Source organism: Saccopteryx bilineata, chromosome 2, assembly GCF_036850765.1.
Source record: "Saccopteryx bilineata isolate mSacBil1 chromosome 2, mSacBil1_pri_phased_curated, whole genome shotgun sequence".
In the NCBI taxonomy this organism is placed as follows: domain Eukaryota; kingdom Metazoa; phylum Chordata; class Mammalia; order Chiroptera; family Emballonuridae; genus Saccopteryx; species Saccopteryx bilineata.
Window position 1 is genome coordinate 378,273,043 of NC_089491.1, and position 17,670 is coordinate 378,290,712.

Sequence of the window (17,670 nt, forward strand, 5' to 3'; positions counted from 1 at the left end):
AGATCACAAATTCCCTTTAATTCAAGTGGAGTAACTTGGGGAAAGAGAATATTGGGGAGTCAAGTGGAGGCCCCTGGAGACAGTCATTCCCTCTCCCTACAGCAGATTAGAAATGAGAGCTGGGAAATATATTAGAGAATGTTCTCACTCCCAGATTCAAGGTACTGAATTTGCCACCATCCCTGCCTCTGAGAATTTAGGGGAGATAGATTTTGTCCAAGGATGCTAGATTCAAGCCACTATGGAGTCTCCCTCCCCTTTCCCTTAACAAAAGCCTAGACAATTCAGGGTTCATGCCCCAGTCTCTGCTAGTCTATCCCCCCTTCCCAGCAGCACACACACAGCCCAGGGTCCCAGCCCCCTTTGCACCTCTGCCTCTGCTGGCTCTCTGGGACAGAGACCAGGCCTGAGCTGGGAGTCTGGGCTGAGTCAGCACTGCCCGGAGGAGAGATTGCTTCCTGGAAAGTCTTGCTTCAAAGCTTCTGGCCGGCCAAGTGCTGGTAGGAAGCAGGAGGCACCCTGGAGGTTGGAGGTAGCTTTGGCTTTTAAGATACCTCTCACCAGAGAGAGCATCATGGGATAGAAATTTCCATAGTCTAGCTCAACGACTGATTCCAATTCACTCAAGCTCTCTAATACCCGCCACCCTCTCTGATTCAGAAAATTTACATTTTTCCAGGCCTCAAAAGAGATTTCAGAGCCAAAATGGAGGCTCTGATTCCTAAACGATCTAGTTACTTCTTCTGAAAATTAGACAAAATATCCTTTCTAAGCCTCAAATGTCTATTTTCCAAAGACATGTTCTTATTCGTTGCGGCAGCAAGAATACAGATGAGATGCTCTGTGTGCGCTGCAGGCAGCATCCTCTCTTGATAAAAAGGCCAGCATACCATTAGCAGAAACCGGCAGACTACTCAGTGGTCAAGCTCCTACTCTGTCTCGGGGGGAACTGTGATGGGCAGTCTAAGCCACCCCCATCCTTCTCTGTAACTTGGGAGTATTTTGATCCCCAATACAGGGTGGAGGGTCATTTTAAAGATCTCACTTTGGACAAGTGAGAAGAGAAAGCACTTTACTGTGGCCCCCACAACTGCTTGCTATGCAGTGGGCGCTCTAGCGGGTAGGCAGTGGGTGGCAACAGCTGCCAGACACCTTCCCCCGAGGATGTATCAGTTGGTGCCAAAAGCCCATATAAGCTCTTTCTGATCTCTGTGCCAGTGACTACAGGTCCTGGCAGGAATCCAGGAGTCCACCATGAGCCCTGCATTCTTCTCCTCCCCCTCATCTGCCAAGAATGGAGAGGGATGGCTTGGGTGCCCACCAAGAAAGGAGCTGGTGGTTCTTAGACACATTTTTCAGCTGTCACACCTGCTCACATGGAAATTCACACACACACACACACACACACACACACACACACACACTCAGAAATAGTTTCAGGTTTTCTTATTCCGTGTGCTCCACATCCAAAGCAGTTGTAATAAAAACTCCCATCAATAAACTGTTGTTCCCAGTTTGTCTCCTCCCTCCCTCCCTTCTCCTGGCCTTTCCGCCTACATTTATTTCTTTTTTTTTTTCTTTTTTTTCATTTTTCTGAAGCTGGAAACAGGGAGAGACAGTCAGACAGACTCCCGCATGCGCCCGACCGGGATCCACCCGGCACGCCCACCAGGGGCGACGCTCTGCCCACCAGGGGGCGATGCTCTGCCCATCCTGGGCGTCGCCATGTTGCGACCAGAGCCACTCTAGCGCCTGAGGCAGAGGCCACAGAGCCATCCCCAGCGCCCGGGCCATCTTTGCTCCAATGGAGCCTTGGCTGCGGGAGGGGAAGAGAGAGACAGAGAGGAAAGCGCGGCGGAGGGGTGGAGAAGCAAATGGGTGCTTCTCCTGTGTGCCCTGGCCGGGAATCGAACCCAGGTCCTCTGCACGCTAGGCCGACGCTCTACCGCTGAGCCAACCGGCCAGGGCCCGCCTACATTTATTGATGTTTGACTGGCACCTACTATGTGTCAGCCATTGTGGTAGGGTCTAAAGAAACAAGAACACAGTCTCAGAGTAGAAAGTATATAGGACTGCTAATCAGACGCAAGACAATGACATAGTGTTCCATGATGGTGGGTGGCAAACTTGTGGCCATCAGCCAAAGCTGACCTATAGGCATGTTTAGTGTAGTTGGCAAATATATATTTTTTTAATTGGAAAAGTTCATGTAAAAAAATCAGTATTTTTTGAAATAACAGATCTGGCAACAGTTGGGAGGAGGTGAAAAGTCACTGTCCCCTTTTAGATGGGACATGTATTCTCAGTTTGTTTCAGACCACACCCCCCTCACCTCTTCACCCCACTCCCTTCCCTATTAAATTCAACTGGCTCTTCATTCATCCATGTGCCCTGCAAAGATTGTTCAGGTGTTAGAATACAGAACCCCTAAAATGAAAAGCCATCAAAGCAAAGAACCATGAACTCTGCTCCAGGAAGTCACTTGAGTTAACCCTTGAACTAAATCCAAGTACCTCATTGATTTAATTACTTCTTGTTTCTCTCCCCGCCCCCAACTGAGAGATGCAAGAGGGAAGGGCTCTCTCTAGTCGGCCACCTTCTCTACAGCATCTCCAGTGAGTAGCACAGATACATGTGCCTGGTACATGGTTGGTATCAGTATACATACTTCTGAGAGGTGTTGGATGCAGTCGCTAAAAGCTCCAAGGTGGAAAAGGGAATTCCAAGCAGAGGGAACTGTAGGTACAAAAGCATGACAGTAAATAGTGTCCAGGGAGCCTGCAAATAGCTCATGGTGAACGGGGGTGCCGGAAGTGTGAGGTGGCTGGGATCCTGAAGAGTGGAAGCAGCAGCAGTGAAGCAGGGAAAATAAACTCCAGTGGGAGCCTGAAGTGCTGTGGATGCCACATTAAGAAGAGACCAGGGGACCTTGGAAGTGACTGGAGGAGAGCAGTGACAGGAGCAGGTTCTGGCTCAGCAGAGATAACTCTGGCAGAGTGGTGGGTGGGGAGAAGTGAGCTCCAGAGAAAGACAGACGCAGCACATAGAATTCAATTCAATGCACTCCATTAGCTTTCCGAGGCTCTTGAAACTCCGCCGGGATCTATTTTGAGAAAATGGTGACCCCTGCTGACTAACTCTGGGCTAGCGCTTCCCCTGTGCCCACAGGGAAATTATGTTTGGCCTGAGTGTGCCTTCCTTTTCCCAGGAAGAGGGGCCCATGAGAAATGTGTAATAGTGACTAATGCCACAAATAGTCTTGCCAGATAAATACTGAATGTTAGCTAAGTTGGAATTTCAGATAAATAACAGATAATCATTTGGTATATCACACATAATGCATGAATAACTTTTAATATGTCTAAAAATTGTGTTGTTTATCTGAAATTCAAATTTAGCTGGGCATCTTTTTTTTTTATTTTTATTTCTTGATTTTAGAGAGAGGAAGGGGGGGAGAGAGAAACAGGATTTATTGTTCCACTTATTTATGTATTCATTTGTTAATTCTTGTATATGCCCCGATCTGGGATCAAACCCACAACCTTGGCGTGCGGGGATGACACTCTAACCAACTGAGCCACACAGCCAGGTGGACATTCTTCACTTTTATTCACTAACTCTGACAATCCCAGATAAAGCATGTGGAGTTGCTGGCAGACAAGCAGAAATGAAATTGGATGGGTTTCTTTCCTTGGCTATTTCTACAACCTCAACCCCACCCCTCCGTATAAGCAGAGCTGGAGATGATGCCTTCTCCTATTTCGCAGTGGTACCCAGGTATGCAACTCTATTTGGGAAATCACTTTTAAATTTTTATTTTTTTATTTTTGGCAGAGACAGAGAGAGGGACAGATAGGGACAGACAGACAGGAAGGGAGAGAGATGAGAAACATCAATTCTTCATTGCGGTTCCTTAGTTGTTCATTGATTGATTTCTCATATGTGCCTTGACTGGGGGCTATAGCAGAGTGAGTGACCCCTTGCTCGAGCCAGTGACCTTGGGCTCAAGCTGGTGAGCCTTGCTCAAACCAGATGAGCCCACGCTCAAGCTGGCGACCTCGGGGTCTCGAACCTGGGTCCTCCACATCCCAGTCCGACGCTCTATCCACTGCGCCACCGCCTGGCCAGGCTGGGAAATCACTTTTAATGAAATGAGTTCCATTAGTCTAAGATCTTGTATATGGACCCCTTTGAGGAGGTGAAAAGAGCGATGGACTCATTTTTACAGAAAAATGAACATATCAGCTAGACACGTGAGCACTTATACCATTACACATACTTGTCCCAAAAATGTCAGGGTGTTCCCAGCCTTCGTGGAAGACGGATACATTCCTTCCAGGGATGTGGTCTGAATGTGGCAGTTCCAGGTCCTGAGGAGGAGGAAACGGTGCTCAGTCAGAACCTGAGCTGAAGCACGGTACTTCTGCTAGCTCTCGCCACCCACATACCGTGGCGGAACACAGAAGTGGGCGGGAAGAAAGTCCCTTTCCCTCCTTGGCAAATGCCTTGAATGTCTTCCCTCCCCCACCTCTCCCAGCACTAACAGGGAGTCAGGCACATGCAGACTGAAAACCCAGCAGCCCTCATGGGCCTACACCACGGCCAGGTGGAAGGCCCTCAATGAAATCACCCCTCATTCCAGGCCCCTCTGGGCAAGTGGAAGGCCCTCAATGAAATCACCCCTCATTCCAGGCCCCTCTGGGTACCCCCTCCCATCCTTTTTCTTTCTTTCTTTTTTTTTTTTCTGAAGCTGGAAACGGGGAGAGACAGTCAGACAGACTCCCGCATGCGCCCGACAGGGATCTACCCGGCATGCCCACCAGGGGCGACGCTCTGCCCACCAGGGGGCGATGCTCTGCCCCTCCGGGGCGTCGCTCTGCCGCGACCAGAGCCACTCTAGCGCCTGGGGCAGAGGCCAAGGAGCCATCCCCAGCACCCGGGCCATCCTTGCTCCAATGGAGCCTTGGCTGCAGGAGGGGAAGAGAGAGACAGAGAGGAAGGGGGGGGGGTGGAGAAGCAAATGGGCGCCTCTCCTATGTGCCCTGGCCGGGAATCAAACCCGGGTCCCCCGCACGCCAGGCCGACGCTCTACCGCTGAGCCAACCAGCCAGGGCCCTTTTTATTTCTTAATTGATTTCTGAGAGAGGGGAAGAGAGGGAGAGAGACAGAAACATCAATCTATTCCTGTAAGTGTCCTGACCGGGAATCGAACTGGCAACCTATGCGTATCGAGACAATGTTCTAACCAACTGAGCTATCCAGCCAGGGTGCTTCCCATCCTTCCTGCCATGGCAGGCACAGTCCACTGATTCCCAGGCTGAGGGCTGTGCTGTCAGAAATTGGCTTTCACCAGTAGGTGAAACCTTCCAGGACAAGTTCTGGACACTGAGCCAGGTGAGCAAAGCCATGGCCTGGACGTTCGGGGAGACCTTGGAGCAGGGGAGCCAAGTCTCCCTCCTGCAGCCCTCACTGGGAAGCCTCCTGGCCCCCACAGCCTGCTCCTGGCCCTGTAGAGGGATGCAGAAGTAGCCTGGGTCAGGGGCTTTGGTTTGCACTCAGAATGTTCTAAAAGATGTAAAACCTCATTGCACGTTACTTTCTTCCATCTTTGTCCGCATGCTTATGTGACATTCCAGCTCTCGTGGACCACCTTGTGGAATACGACTCCCGAACTGACCAAGTGGTAGCAAAGGAACCATCATGAAATACCCAACCATGTATTATCATTGGGTGTTTTATGTTGAACATTTTCTGCAATTAAAATTTATCTCATTTTCTACATAGTGGTATAATTTCCAACTATAATTTCTTTGGAAGAAGTGCCCTTTATTCTGAAATAGATAGCTTTTCCTAAAGTTTTTAGAGTTAAAATGCCCTTTTATAAGTCACAATGATGATATTAGATTTTTTTATGTCTTTACTTGGGGGGGGGAGGAAGAAGGCCAGCATACCTATGTCAGTCCTGCAATTGCTTGGAAGTTCCCCTGGACCAGGAAGTCCAAGCAGGTTTCCTGACCTGCTCTGTGGTACATGGTGACCCACTTTGGGGCCTTGCCCTCCCAGACTCCTGTGACCTTCAGCTGATGCACTCCTGGCTCCTATTCCAAATATGGGGAGACTTGTTCCTGGCACAGGCTCTCCCCAGGAGTGCAGTAAGGATAGAATGTCACAGACCAAAATGTGTTGGGGAAGGAGGAGCTCAATCAATACAAGATGACTGCTCCTAAAGACAGCTGGTGTGTTCTCAGTGGGAAGGGCCAAATGATCCCACAGAGAGGACAGTTTCTCTGCCAGGCTACCCGGGGAAAGTGACCAGCACCACTCATAAAATGTGCAAACTGTTCCACTGTCAAGCAGGATCAGACAGACTGCAGAGCCTGCTCCTCTCCCTCAGAAGGCAGGGGTCCGAGGTACGACCGGAGCTTGGGGGGCCTGGAGTGCCAGCGAATACGGCAGGGCCATGCCCAGAGGCCTTCCGCGGGTCGCCCCACCTGCCCTAACTTGGTTTCCATTTCTAAAAGATGCAGATGCTTGCTCGGTCCTCACAAGGGCGTCTCAGGGCTGCCAGGAAACACACCATCCAGTCCTAAATTCCTCACTTTACAGAGTAGCTAGTGTCTAATTCCTGCCCCTTTAAATCCTTGGAAATACAACGTATAATTTTCTTTCTTCTAATGTTTAATTCCAGAATAGCCTTCCCCATGGTTCTACCCCGTCACATCTGTAGGTCACTCCCCTTGCCCTAGGCTAAGAGGTGTCCAGGACATGGAAAAGCCACTCTACCACGAGCCCAAGCACAAACAGCTGAGGACGCAGACCTGATGGTTGGACCAAAGTAGACGTTAAGTCCAATACAGCCCAGACCAGGAACGGCGTTTGGCAATCTGTGCTGGTTCCCTCCCTTCTACACATAGCTGAGAATTAACTACACATGAAAGTCCTTTGATCTTGAGAAACCCGAAGCATCAGGCCACCCAGGGTTAGGGATCAACAATCCTTCTGTTTGAACTTGTCTGGTATTTCACATTTATCAGCCCTATTATAACCGAAGAGTGTTACCGACTGGAGTCTAACCTGGCTGGAGTCTAACCTGGCTGGAGTCTAACCTGGCGCTCTCAGGTCCTGGGATCCTGTAAGTGCACCACCCCGAACACACCGTCAGCTAACATATTTCCAACTGTATTTCTTCCAGTTGAGCTGAAAGAGGTCTCACTGCAGAGCCGCTCTTCTGCTCGAGCTCTCACTGAACTGATTGGAGGCAGGATGGGGAGAAGCCAGGCAGTTTCAAACCCCATTTTCTACTTGGCAGTGGAGCCAAAGCTCATTCCTCTTTCTTTCATCTTCCCACTCTCTCCAGTTCAAGCCTCACCTTGCCCAGGCACCTTCCCTGCTACCCCCGAATGTCTGAGGTGGGGTGACTTTTACCCTTCTATTAGACTATGAACCCCCTTAAAGGGCAAGGACTGGTCCTACTCCACTCTGAACGCCCCCTGTATTCGCAGTATGGGGCACGCAGAAGGAAGTGTGTCAGGTTAATGGACAGGGGACCGAAGGAACCTACCAGAGCTGGGCTCCTAGCCCATCATTGGTAGGATATGCTTGTTTAGTATCAGCAGAGCCACGCTGAATTGTTGAAAATTTGGTCTTGCTCTTGGTGCCTAGTATTAGCCATGTCTGGGACAGCTGGTTGGAAATGGCAGGGGGTTGAGGGAGGGGATTGGTCTGATAGGTGGGAAAACGTCTCTAGTTAAAACAGTAGGCCCCCCGGCCCTGGTAACATGCTCTACCTAACCAATACACAAGAGAGGACCATTTGGAAGAACTATCCTCAGTCCAATAGAGAAAGAGCTAATTGATACAACTTTCAGGGTGGAAAAACAGCAGGGAAAGGGGTGAAGGAAGGAAGTTCGGCCAGATGCACATCCACCTCTTCTGTCGATAGTTCAAAAGGAGCGAGGGCCTGCACAGGCAGAGCGGCAGCAACACCTGGGCCCCTGGAGAGGGAAATGAGCACGGCTGAGGCAGGGCTTGAAAGGCTGGGCGGGGGGTGGCAAGGCAGGCTCAGGAAGGAGGCTGGGCTCCCATCTGGAGCGCTCAGGGGCCGGGGCTGCTTAACAGATGGAGAGAAAGTTGCAGCTGGTGGAAATGCACTTTCATGTGTAAAGTGTGGTCCTGGAGGACTGTGATTTCCAACTCCGAAGGCAGCAGTGGGCAGGTGGCTCTGCTCCATGCTCCGCCTTATCCCCCCCACTGCCACCCAGAACACACAAGAGCGGCGCTGTGCCAGCCCTCAGCCACCATGCCTTCCGCCAGCATCCCTTTTCAACAGACAGAAGCTGGCATGGCGACACCCTGGTGCAGCCAGGATGGCAGAGGACTGCAATGCTTTAGCAGCTGAAGGGGGAAGGGGAATAGGGAGGATTAATCCAACCTCCCCAGGAAGGGACCAGGCAGACTGAGAACAGAGAGGAGAGGGAATCAGACCTTCCAGGGCTGTTCATGACTTTTCCACTGAGTTTCCAATTTCAGGTAAGCTTTGGTTAGAGGGGCAGCAGTGGGAAAATGTGAAAACAGGAGCAGACACAGGCTGACTCAGTTTACCTCAACCTCGAGAGAAGTTTCCTGAGGAGTGAACAGATCTAGTTTCTTAGAGAAATATTTGCCCACCGGAGCTTTAGGAGAGAAAGTGACTCCACATTCTATGCCTCTAAAACAGTCACCTGTGCTGGCACATTGAGACCCTCACCCGTGGGAATGGAGGACGCAGGCACAACTACACAATCTGTCCAAGTTCCCCCCGTGATGGGCAGGCTCTGAAGCAATCAGCCCCCCAACCGGGGCACCCACACCCGAGGGGAAGCAGTCTGGGCACTGAGCGCAAGCTCTGCCTCCTCCTTCTCTTTCTTCCTTTGCGATAGGCTGTGCTCCAGGTGAGCAAGAACAGAAACTGACAACCGTCTCGTTAAAATCCAATTTTTTTAATATGTAACTTTGCTTCCTTTAAAATAAAAAAAACAAACACATGAACAGACTAGAACCCAGTCCTTTATCCCTAATGTGTCCATTTTCCCAGGAGATAGCACTATTTGAGATAATAATTTAATATTCTTGCAGTGGAGGTAGTCTCTCTTCCTAGTGGGATGTCTTCTTGGCTACTTTCCCAAACTTGGCATCGAGACCAAGACCTATAAAAAGGGAGAAAATGAGCTGAGCATTATGGAGGAAAATAAAACCTACCAACGATTTTGGGGGAAAAGAAAAGGTCAGCATTGGTTCTCCAAATTGGGGTTTTAAGGGGAACTAGTCTCCAAACATGGGTTTTATAGAATATAGTCAGAGAAAATAGAATGGCACAAATGAAAAAAATCACCAAGATACTAATAATTACATACATACATATATATCAGCAAGACTGAAAGAAACTAAGAGTCAAAATTTCTAAGCTTGCCTGACTAGTGGTGGCACAGTGGATAGATTGTTGAACTGGGATGCTGAGGTCCCAGGTTTGAAACCCTAAGGTCACCAACTTGAGCATGGGATCATAGATATGAGATCAGGGCACATATGAGAAACAATCAGTGAACAACTAGAATGACACAACTACAAGTTGATGCTTCTCATCTCTCTCCCTTCCTTTCTCTCTAGCTAAAAAAAAAAAAAAAAAAAAAAAATTAATTCTAAGCTTGTTCTCTCAGCTCATCCATACAAGCACAATAACTGTACCCTGCTCAGTGTCTGGGGAAACCTGAGTCACTGGAAGGAAATCACTAAAAGGAAATGCTCATTAATTGGGAAGTCTGTATGAAAGGTAATGCTTTCTTTCTTAAGATTTTATTTATTGATTTTACAGAAAGAGGAGATGGGACAGTGTGGAGCAAGAAGTATCAACTCATAGTTGCTTCCCATTAGTTGTTCTTTGCTTGCTTGTTGTGTGTGCCTTGACCAGGCAAGCCCAGGGTTTCAAACTGGTGACCTCAGCATTCCAGGTCGATCCTTTACCCACGGCGCCACCAGAGGCCAGGCTCTCTTTCTCTTTTTAAAAAAAGTTTCCTCATAACCTCATAACCCAGGAATTCTACTTCTAGGTAATTATCCAAAGGGAATGAGAACACTAATTCAAAAAAATTTATGTTCACTGCAAGATTATTTACAACAGTCAAGACAGGGAAGCAACTAGGTGTCCATCAGTAGATGAAGGATAAGGGAGATGTGCTATACACACACGCAGAATATTACTCAGTGATAAAAAGAGAATGAAGGCCCTGGCCGGTTGGCTCAGCAGTAGAGCGTCGGCCTGGCGTGCGGGGGACCCGGGTTCGATTCCCGGCCAGGGCACATAGGAGAAGCGCCCATTTGCTTCTCCACCCCTCCACCCCTCCTTCCTCTCTGTCTCTCTCTTCCCCTCCCGCAGCCGAGGCTCCATTGGAGCAAAGATGGCCTGGGCCTCTGCCCCAGGCGCTAGAGTGGCTCTGGTCGCGGCAGAGCGACGCCCCGGAGGGGCAGAGCATCGCCCCCTGGTAGGCAGAGCATCACCCCTGGTGGGTGCGCCGGGTGGATCCTGGTCGGGCGTATGCGGGAGTCTGTCTAACTGTGTCTCCCCGTTTCCAACTTCGGAAAAATGCAAGGAAAAAAAAAAATTTTTTAAAAAGAGAATGAAATCTTGCCATTTATGACAACACGGATGGACCTAGAGGGTGTTATGCTAAGTAAAATAAGTCAGAGAAAGGCAAATACTGAACAATTTCACTTATATGTGGAATCTAAAGAAACAAAATAAACAAACAATACAGACTCTAGAACCAAAGAAGAAACTGATGGTTGCCAAAGGGGGTGGGGTGGGTGGGAGGATGGATGAAAAAGGTGAAGGAACCACCTTCCATCTATAAAATAAATCAGCCACAGAATAGGGAATGTAGGCAATAATGTTGTAATGACTTGGCATGGTGACAGATGATTACTAGCCTTACTGTGGTGATCACATCATCAAGTATAAAGATGTCGAATCACTAGACTGTACATCTGAATATACTATTGTATGACAACTACATTTTATATCAAAATTTTTTTCTCTAAAATAAATAATTTCGCCTGACGAAGCCGTGGCGCAGCAGATAGAGCATCAGATTGGGACACAGAGGATCCAGGTTCGAAACCTCAAGGTTGCCAGCTTGAGTGTGGGATCACAAACATGACCCCACAGTCGCTGGCTTGAGCCCAAGGTCATTAGCTTGAGCAAGGGGTCACTTGCTCTGCTAAAGCCCCCTGGTCAAGGCACATATGAGAAAGCAATCCATAAACAATTAAGGTGCCACAACGAAGAATTGATGCTTCTCATTTCTCTCCCTTCCTGCCTGTCTGTCCCTCTCTGTCTCTCTCGGAAAAAATAAAATAAATAAGTTCATAAATATATAAGTAAAATTTAGAGGAAAAATAAAAAGCAAAGCTCTGTCACCATCTCTGCGTGGCCCAGAGACGCCTGTTTTGGATGGAACTTACCCAAGAACACAAGCACGGTGCCCGCCCACTGCATGGGGCTGATGGGGTTGGCGAAGAGGATCACAGAGGCCAAAATGGTAAAGAACTTCCGAGTCGTGGTGATGATAGAGCAGGTCAGGGGACCGAAATATACAACGGTCATAAAGATGAAGCTCTAGACAGACAGAGCAAGGCAGGGTCAGGCTGCTCCTTGGGCGTCTGCCCTAAGGTCGGAAGTCTGAAACGGGCTCTGAGGCCTAACCCTGCCACCCCTCTTCTCCCAGCCTGGCCAGTCTCTCAGGGAAGCCGCACCACCCCTCTCAAGGCACTGACCTGACCCAGGGCGCTGGTTAGGCCAAAGAGCAGGATGTTAGAGATGATGGCAGGGTGCCTTTCAGCAAAGTGCAAGAACTCCCAGAGCTCCCCGGTGGACAGGATTCCTAGGAGGAAATGTCGACGTGAATGGTGCATCTGCGCGCGGCACCCTGGCCTACACCGGCACGTGGCCGCCCACGCACTCTGAAAGAGGGTGGAGCAGGGGAAATGTGTGGAGGGAGCTTTTACTGTCCCATCAGGCAGACTTTTCCTATTTTTTTGATTAGGGAAACTAGTCTCTTCCAAGAAAGGCTTGAAAAGTTAATTAGTTAATTCTGCAAAAGTGACTCAAAGCAGATACTGTGGAGAGCTGACCCATACATCCCTCGTTCAAGGCAACCCCCAACAGTGGTCACCTCCAGGCATCCATAGCCTCCTCTGCTAACCCAGCGTGCTATACAAAAAATACTTCCTACAAGTGCCCAGATTTGGAAAAAGTCTATGAAGCACTGATTTAAAAGCAAACATATTCACTTCCGAACTATGTTTAATAAACACTGCAGGCCCTGGCTGGTTGGCTCAGCGGTAGAGCGTCGGCCTGGCGTGAGGGGGACCTGGGTTCAATTCCCGGTCAGGGCACATAAGGAGAAGCGCCCATTTGCTTCTCCACCCCCCCCCCCCCTTCCTCTCTGTCTCTCTCTTCCCCTCCTGCTGCTGAGGCTCCATTGGAGCAAAGATGGCCCGGGCGCTGGGGATGGCTCCTTGGCCGCTGCCCCAGGCGCTAGAGTGGCTCTGGTCGTGGTAGAGAGATGCCCCGGAGGGGCAGAGCATCGCCCCCTGGTGGGGAGAGCGTCGCCCCTGGTGGGCGTGCTGGGTGGATCCCGGTCGGGTGCATGCGGGAGTCTGTCTGACTGTCTTTTCCCGTTTCCAGCTTCAGAAAAATACAAAAAAATAAAAAAATTAAATAAACACTCCATCCAACGTCTTACCTCCCTCAGAAGAGGGTGAGTTCCGAGGTACCCCTCTGTTCTACTGCCATGTGCCTCCCATGTTACCTGGAACAGTACACCCCAGACTGTGCCAGGAACACAGAGCAAGCAGAGCCTGCCGGTGAAGGGTTCTCCAGGACAATTCTCAGGGGCTTGGACATCAGGGCATCTTAAGAGTCCAGGCAGGACTTTGGCATGGGCAAAGTTAGCAACTGGCAACTGAACCAGAGACCAAGTGGAAAAGGGCAGTGTGCCCTCTGGTGATGCAGGGAAAGAACAGCAGATTGCTCCTTACCAGCTCCGAGCAGCAATGTCGACCAGAGGTTAATGTTCAACATCATGTGGTTGGAGCCTGTCTGGTAATGAGCCCGCATGTGGTCCTGGGACACACCTGTCAGTCCATCCAGGGTCAGAGATAATAACTGGCGAAGGAAGGGTGCAGCTTGCAGTGAGAAGGCCAACAGTGCCCCTCCCTAACCCAGGGCACAGGACTCTCACCTTTCTGAGATTTCTCAGAAAGCTGTTGCCTTAAGACAGTCCTCAGAAAAAAATGCTGCCATTCGGTCATGGGTGGAGGATGGGGAAAGGCCACGCATGCTCCCTCGTCCCCCCCAGGCACTAGGATGACAGGCAATCTTAGCCACACGGTTGTAATGTAGCATCACAGGGCAGGGAAGCCTAATACTTTCTGATACGATGCCTTGAAACCTAGTGTGCAGGGACCTACGACAGGTGGTGGTGAGCCACACAGTCTTCCATTAAAGCTGGAGAGAGAAAAATCTGTTCCCAGCATGTTAGCCTCCCAGCATGGAGGACAGAGCTCGAGAGACTTGATTCTACGGTCACATTGCCTGGGTTAGAATCCTGGGCAGTGTTGGCTACTAATTGCCACTTAACAGTCACGTGACCATGGGCAAGTGACTTAACCTCTCTTTTAGTTTCTTCATCTGTAAAATGGAGATAATATTATTGATGTTATGAGGTTACTGTTGTAAAAACTAATCAATTGGTATGCAAAACACTTGGGACAATGCCTAAATACATAGAAGCAATAGCTACTACAGTATTATTTTCAGCTCCCAGAAAGCCACAATGAGAGACACACTATTCCTTCACTCTGTGCTCTCAGATCTCTGTGAGCATTTACACACAGGCCTCAGAGTCAGCCCTTCCACAGGCAAGCTGAGCTGGAGTTAAATATTTCAGGCTTCCCACTACGGCCTTAGCATAGCCAGGACCATGTAGCAAGAGACAAAGACCAGAAACGGGAACAAGGAACACCACAACCTCTCTCAAGACATATAACTGGCCTTTTGCCTGTCTGGGTGGGGTTTCTCCTTGGTTGAGATTACTGGAAAAGGCTGTCTTTGCCTCCAGGACCACATACCAGGAGCAGCTCTCCATAGCCAACTGTGTGTTCTTCCATCCCAACCACTTTCTTGGGTTTGTACAAGAAAAGGGCCACTCCAGCCACAATTAGTAAGACACACAGGTACTTGGCCATTGGGTACTTCTTTTTCAAGAGGGTCACTCCAAGGAGCATGACTATAGGGAAGAGGGAGAGTGGAAAATTCAGGCATCTGTAGGCACTGATAAACCCAACACCCTCCTCTTAGGAGCCAAGCAAAGACTAATGGGAGAAAAGAATGTCCAAGAAGATAGGCATAGAGAGGATAAGAGGAGGGTGTGAGCTGGCACCTAGATAGAGAAGATTGAGCAACAGGGTGAACAGAGTACCAGGCAGGGAAAAGGTAGAGAATCAAGGTGAAAGGTCCAGGAAGGAACAGGGCAAAGGTGGACATAGTGAGAAAGAGTAAAAAGTTGAGAGAAAGGAACTGATGACTAAAATGGGATTCAGGGTGTCTAACAGCAATGTAAACACAAGGACACTAAAATGGCCACGTTGAAGCTTCTGGCTCCCAGCTTATGCATACCCAACACCCCTGAAATTGACAGAGATGATAGGATAGGAGGGAGAAGCAATGGAAGAAGTCCCTGAAGATAGCAGGATGAGAGGATGAAGCCTAAAGGGACACAGAGCTCAGGCAGAGGAAGTGAAAGCTTATTATCGAAAGAGTGAGGATGGAAGATGGAAGACCATCTTCTTTTGCTTACCTGGAATTGGTTTGCAGGATTTACCAAGGACCTGAAATTAAATTCAGCAAATAATTTCTGAGCATCTGTGATGTGTCAGGTACTATGTTAGGTGCTGCGTTGAGTAAATGTGGGCCTGCACCAGAGACCAGAACTTCAGAAAGCAGTCCTATCTGGGCCAACCCACCACTGCTAAACCTCAGATCTATGGTCCTTTGCACCCTAAAATTCTCAAACACACTCCCTTTTTATTTCACAGACCCAAAGGAAGAATCCTTAGTCCTTTTCAAATAACTCCTGAGCCAACCCTCATCCCACCCTGAGGTTTCACCTGAGTTGGGTAGTTGACAAACTGTAGTGCTGAGTTGCTGGAGACCATGGCACCCAGATAGGAGATAGAACAGGCAGCATAGAGCCAACCTCGAGTACGATCCACCCTGGCAGTGTCAAAAAACTGGATCACTGGGAGAAGACAAAAATACAGACAAGAGAAAACTGGTGGGCCAAGAAGAGAGCACTGAGCATCGTTGAGGCCCCACCAAGACAACTTGTCTGTCACAAGCAATTTCCGTTCTGTTGCTGTGAAATCTCTGTAGATTATTCAACTCTCCAATCCCACCTAAGCCTAACACAAGATCACTTCACATGCAGGGCCGGGTTGGGGCACTCATTCAGTTCAAGGAACTAGTTAGCTTGCTGCTAGCCCCCAGAGAACAGAGAGAAAACTCAAAACAGGCTTGAAGCTGACACATAAAGAAAAATCAAAGGGACAAAAGACATTTATTTATGGATTCTCAACGGGGATCTGAAACACAGAAGACCCATTCTCTGCCCAATTCTGACTCTGTTGGCCTAATTTAAGGAAATAAGGTTTTACTCTGTTCCAAAGCCATGAGTTTTATAGATTAAACAGGGAGGCCATGTGAAGTGCTAAAGAGGGTGGGGGTTTTAATATTTAGATCTTAAGGCTGGATCACTGCCTAATGCCCAAGACACAAAGGGAAAGGGGGCACATAACAGATTACTATCTAGGTACTCACAGATCTTGGCAAACAAAGCGTTGATCACACATTGGATGAAGACCAAAGTTAAGGCAAAAGTGAATGTCTCCTGCTTGGCTCCCTCCCCGTACTTTCCTCTTGTTCTAGAAATCAAGTGCATAAAAAACAAAGGAGAGAAATCAGTATATTTCCTTCAGTGTCATCTAGTCTGTCCAGAGCCACTGAAAGCTTTGAAGTTATTCTTGCCTCTCTGGATGTAGGAAGAGTTTGGTAAGGATCACCACGTTCATTTACAAAAGCGGTCGAATTCTTTTGTATTTAGAAACTTGACATCCCAGCCTGTTAATCCCGTAGCCTAGGACAAGAATATCCGTAAAGGATGGAGTTAGAAGAAACGTAGGAAATTAGCCAGTGAAACGAAGTACGCTGGCAGCAGAAGGGATATTATGGGCTACAGCAGCAAGACCGAGGGAGAAAGAGTCAGCTGTCTGAAAGTATCTGGGAGTTCCAAAGAGGAACCGCCACAGGTCACGGAAACCTGTTTGGGTATGTAAGTCTCAGCTTGTAAAACCCAGACCCTCAGAACCAGCAAGGGAAAAAAGCAATTGAGGAAAGAAAAATCACCAGGTCCCGAGAACCCAAAGACCCACTTTCGCGTTTTGGAAATCTGGGGAGGCTGACCCGCGCTGCAAAGGTGTCGGGGTGCTGGAAGGGCGGGAGGGCAAGAGGGAACCAAGGACAGGGGCATGAAGACCACGACCCCGGCCACAGGCTGTGGACGGGATAGCAGGGAATGTCTGCTTTCCGACCCCGAGGATTCGCTCACATCTTTTCCTGCAGGATCCCATAGTAGAAATAGCAGACAAAGACGCCGAGGAAGCAGAGCGGCAGGCGCAGCCGGTCGGGCACCAGGGAGCTGCTAGTGGCCATGAGACGCCCAGACGACCCTACCGGAGACCCGCTCACAGCCTGCAGCGGCAGCGGCGGCGATAGTTCCAGCCGGACATCGCCGACCGGCGACAGGGGCCTCATAGGAGCTGCATGCGACCGCCGCTCTGCAGGGCCCAACAGCCACCGCCAGAAATGCCAGCTCAGGGCCGCCGAGGGGGGAAACTCCTCAGAACCAGAAACCGCTTCAAAGGAAAGGAAATTTGCTCTGAGACCTTGGCTTTGTCCCTGGTGGCTAAGGAAGCCAGCTGTCTTGAGTTTAGTGTCTTGCTCTTGAGATTTTTCCGATCAGGCAACTCCGAGGACAACTGCAACCCGGAGCTCAACTGGATGACCTAGGAGTTACGCGGACGCAGAATGATGATGTCTAAGGATGTGGAGGCCACCGATTGGCTGTGCTATGTGAAGACAGACAAGTGTGCGGGGAGGAGGGGGATGCGGGTGGCTGGGAAAATCAAATAGTCTTTTCCCCCGTCGGTCTTCAATCAAGCTTCTACTGGGTCCTAACGTCAGGAAACTCTTAGTGGAGCCTTAGCGCCCCCTAGCCGCTGCCTTGCATCAGCGACTCTAACCCCTTTACAGAACTTTCAAGGTATGGCTTTTAAGAGCGATTCTCCGCCTAAAGCATTTCGCTAGGCTTTTAAAGGCGGCTGGGCTCTTGTCTAAGTAAGTTCCTTCACTTAAAGGCAGGGCAACCTACGCATGACGCCTGAATTCTGAGCCAGTTTTCTGTTTGTAAACTAGGAATAGATAATTAGTAATAGCCACCTTGTCACCTCTTGCCTGTTCTGAGGATCAAATGAGCTGTTTGTGGAAGTGTTTTATAAGCTGTGAAGTGTGCTGTTCAA

At 49.3% G+C, this 17,670-nt stretch overlaps 1 protein-coding gene across 2 annotated transcripts; it reads right to left on the reverse strand.

Annotated features, from left to right (window-relative positions):
- Positions 1-8,959: 8,959 nt before the first annotated feature.
- Positions 8,960-16,937, reverse strand: SLC35B1 (solute carrier family 35 member B1). 2 transcript variants are annotated; one of them, XM_066263901.1, is made up of 9 exons: positions 16,701-16,937; positions 15,914-16,017; positions 15,205-15,335; positions 14,895-14,925; positions 14,167-14,324; positions 13,075-13,201; positions 11,809-11,915; positions 11,497-11,650; positions 8,960-9,185 (listed from the first exon to the last, which is right to left on the reverse strand). In XM_066263901.1, the coding sequence occupies exons 1-9, from the start codon at positions 16,904-16,906 to the stop codon at positions 9,133-9,135; spliced, it is 1,071 nt and encodes a 356-aa protein (XP_066119998.1). In that variant the 5' UTR covers positions 16,907-16,937; the 3' UTR covers positions 8,960-9,132. The 2 variants fall into 2 exon arrangements, with proteins under 2 accessions (XP_066119998.1, XP_066119999.1); XM_066263902.1 differs by having other exon boundaries at positions 15,205-15,310; positions 16,701-16,840.
- Between the last annotated feature and the right edge of the window lie 733 nt (positions 16,938-17,670).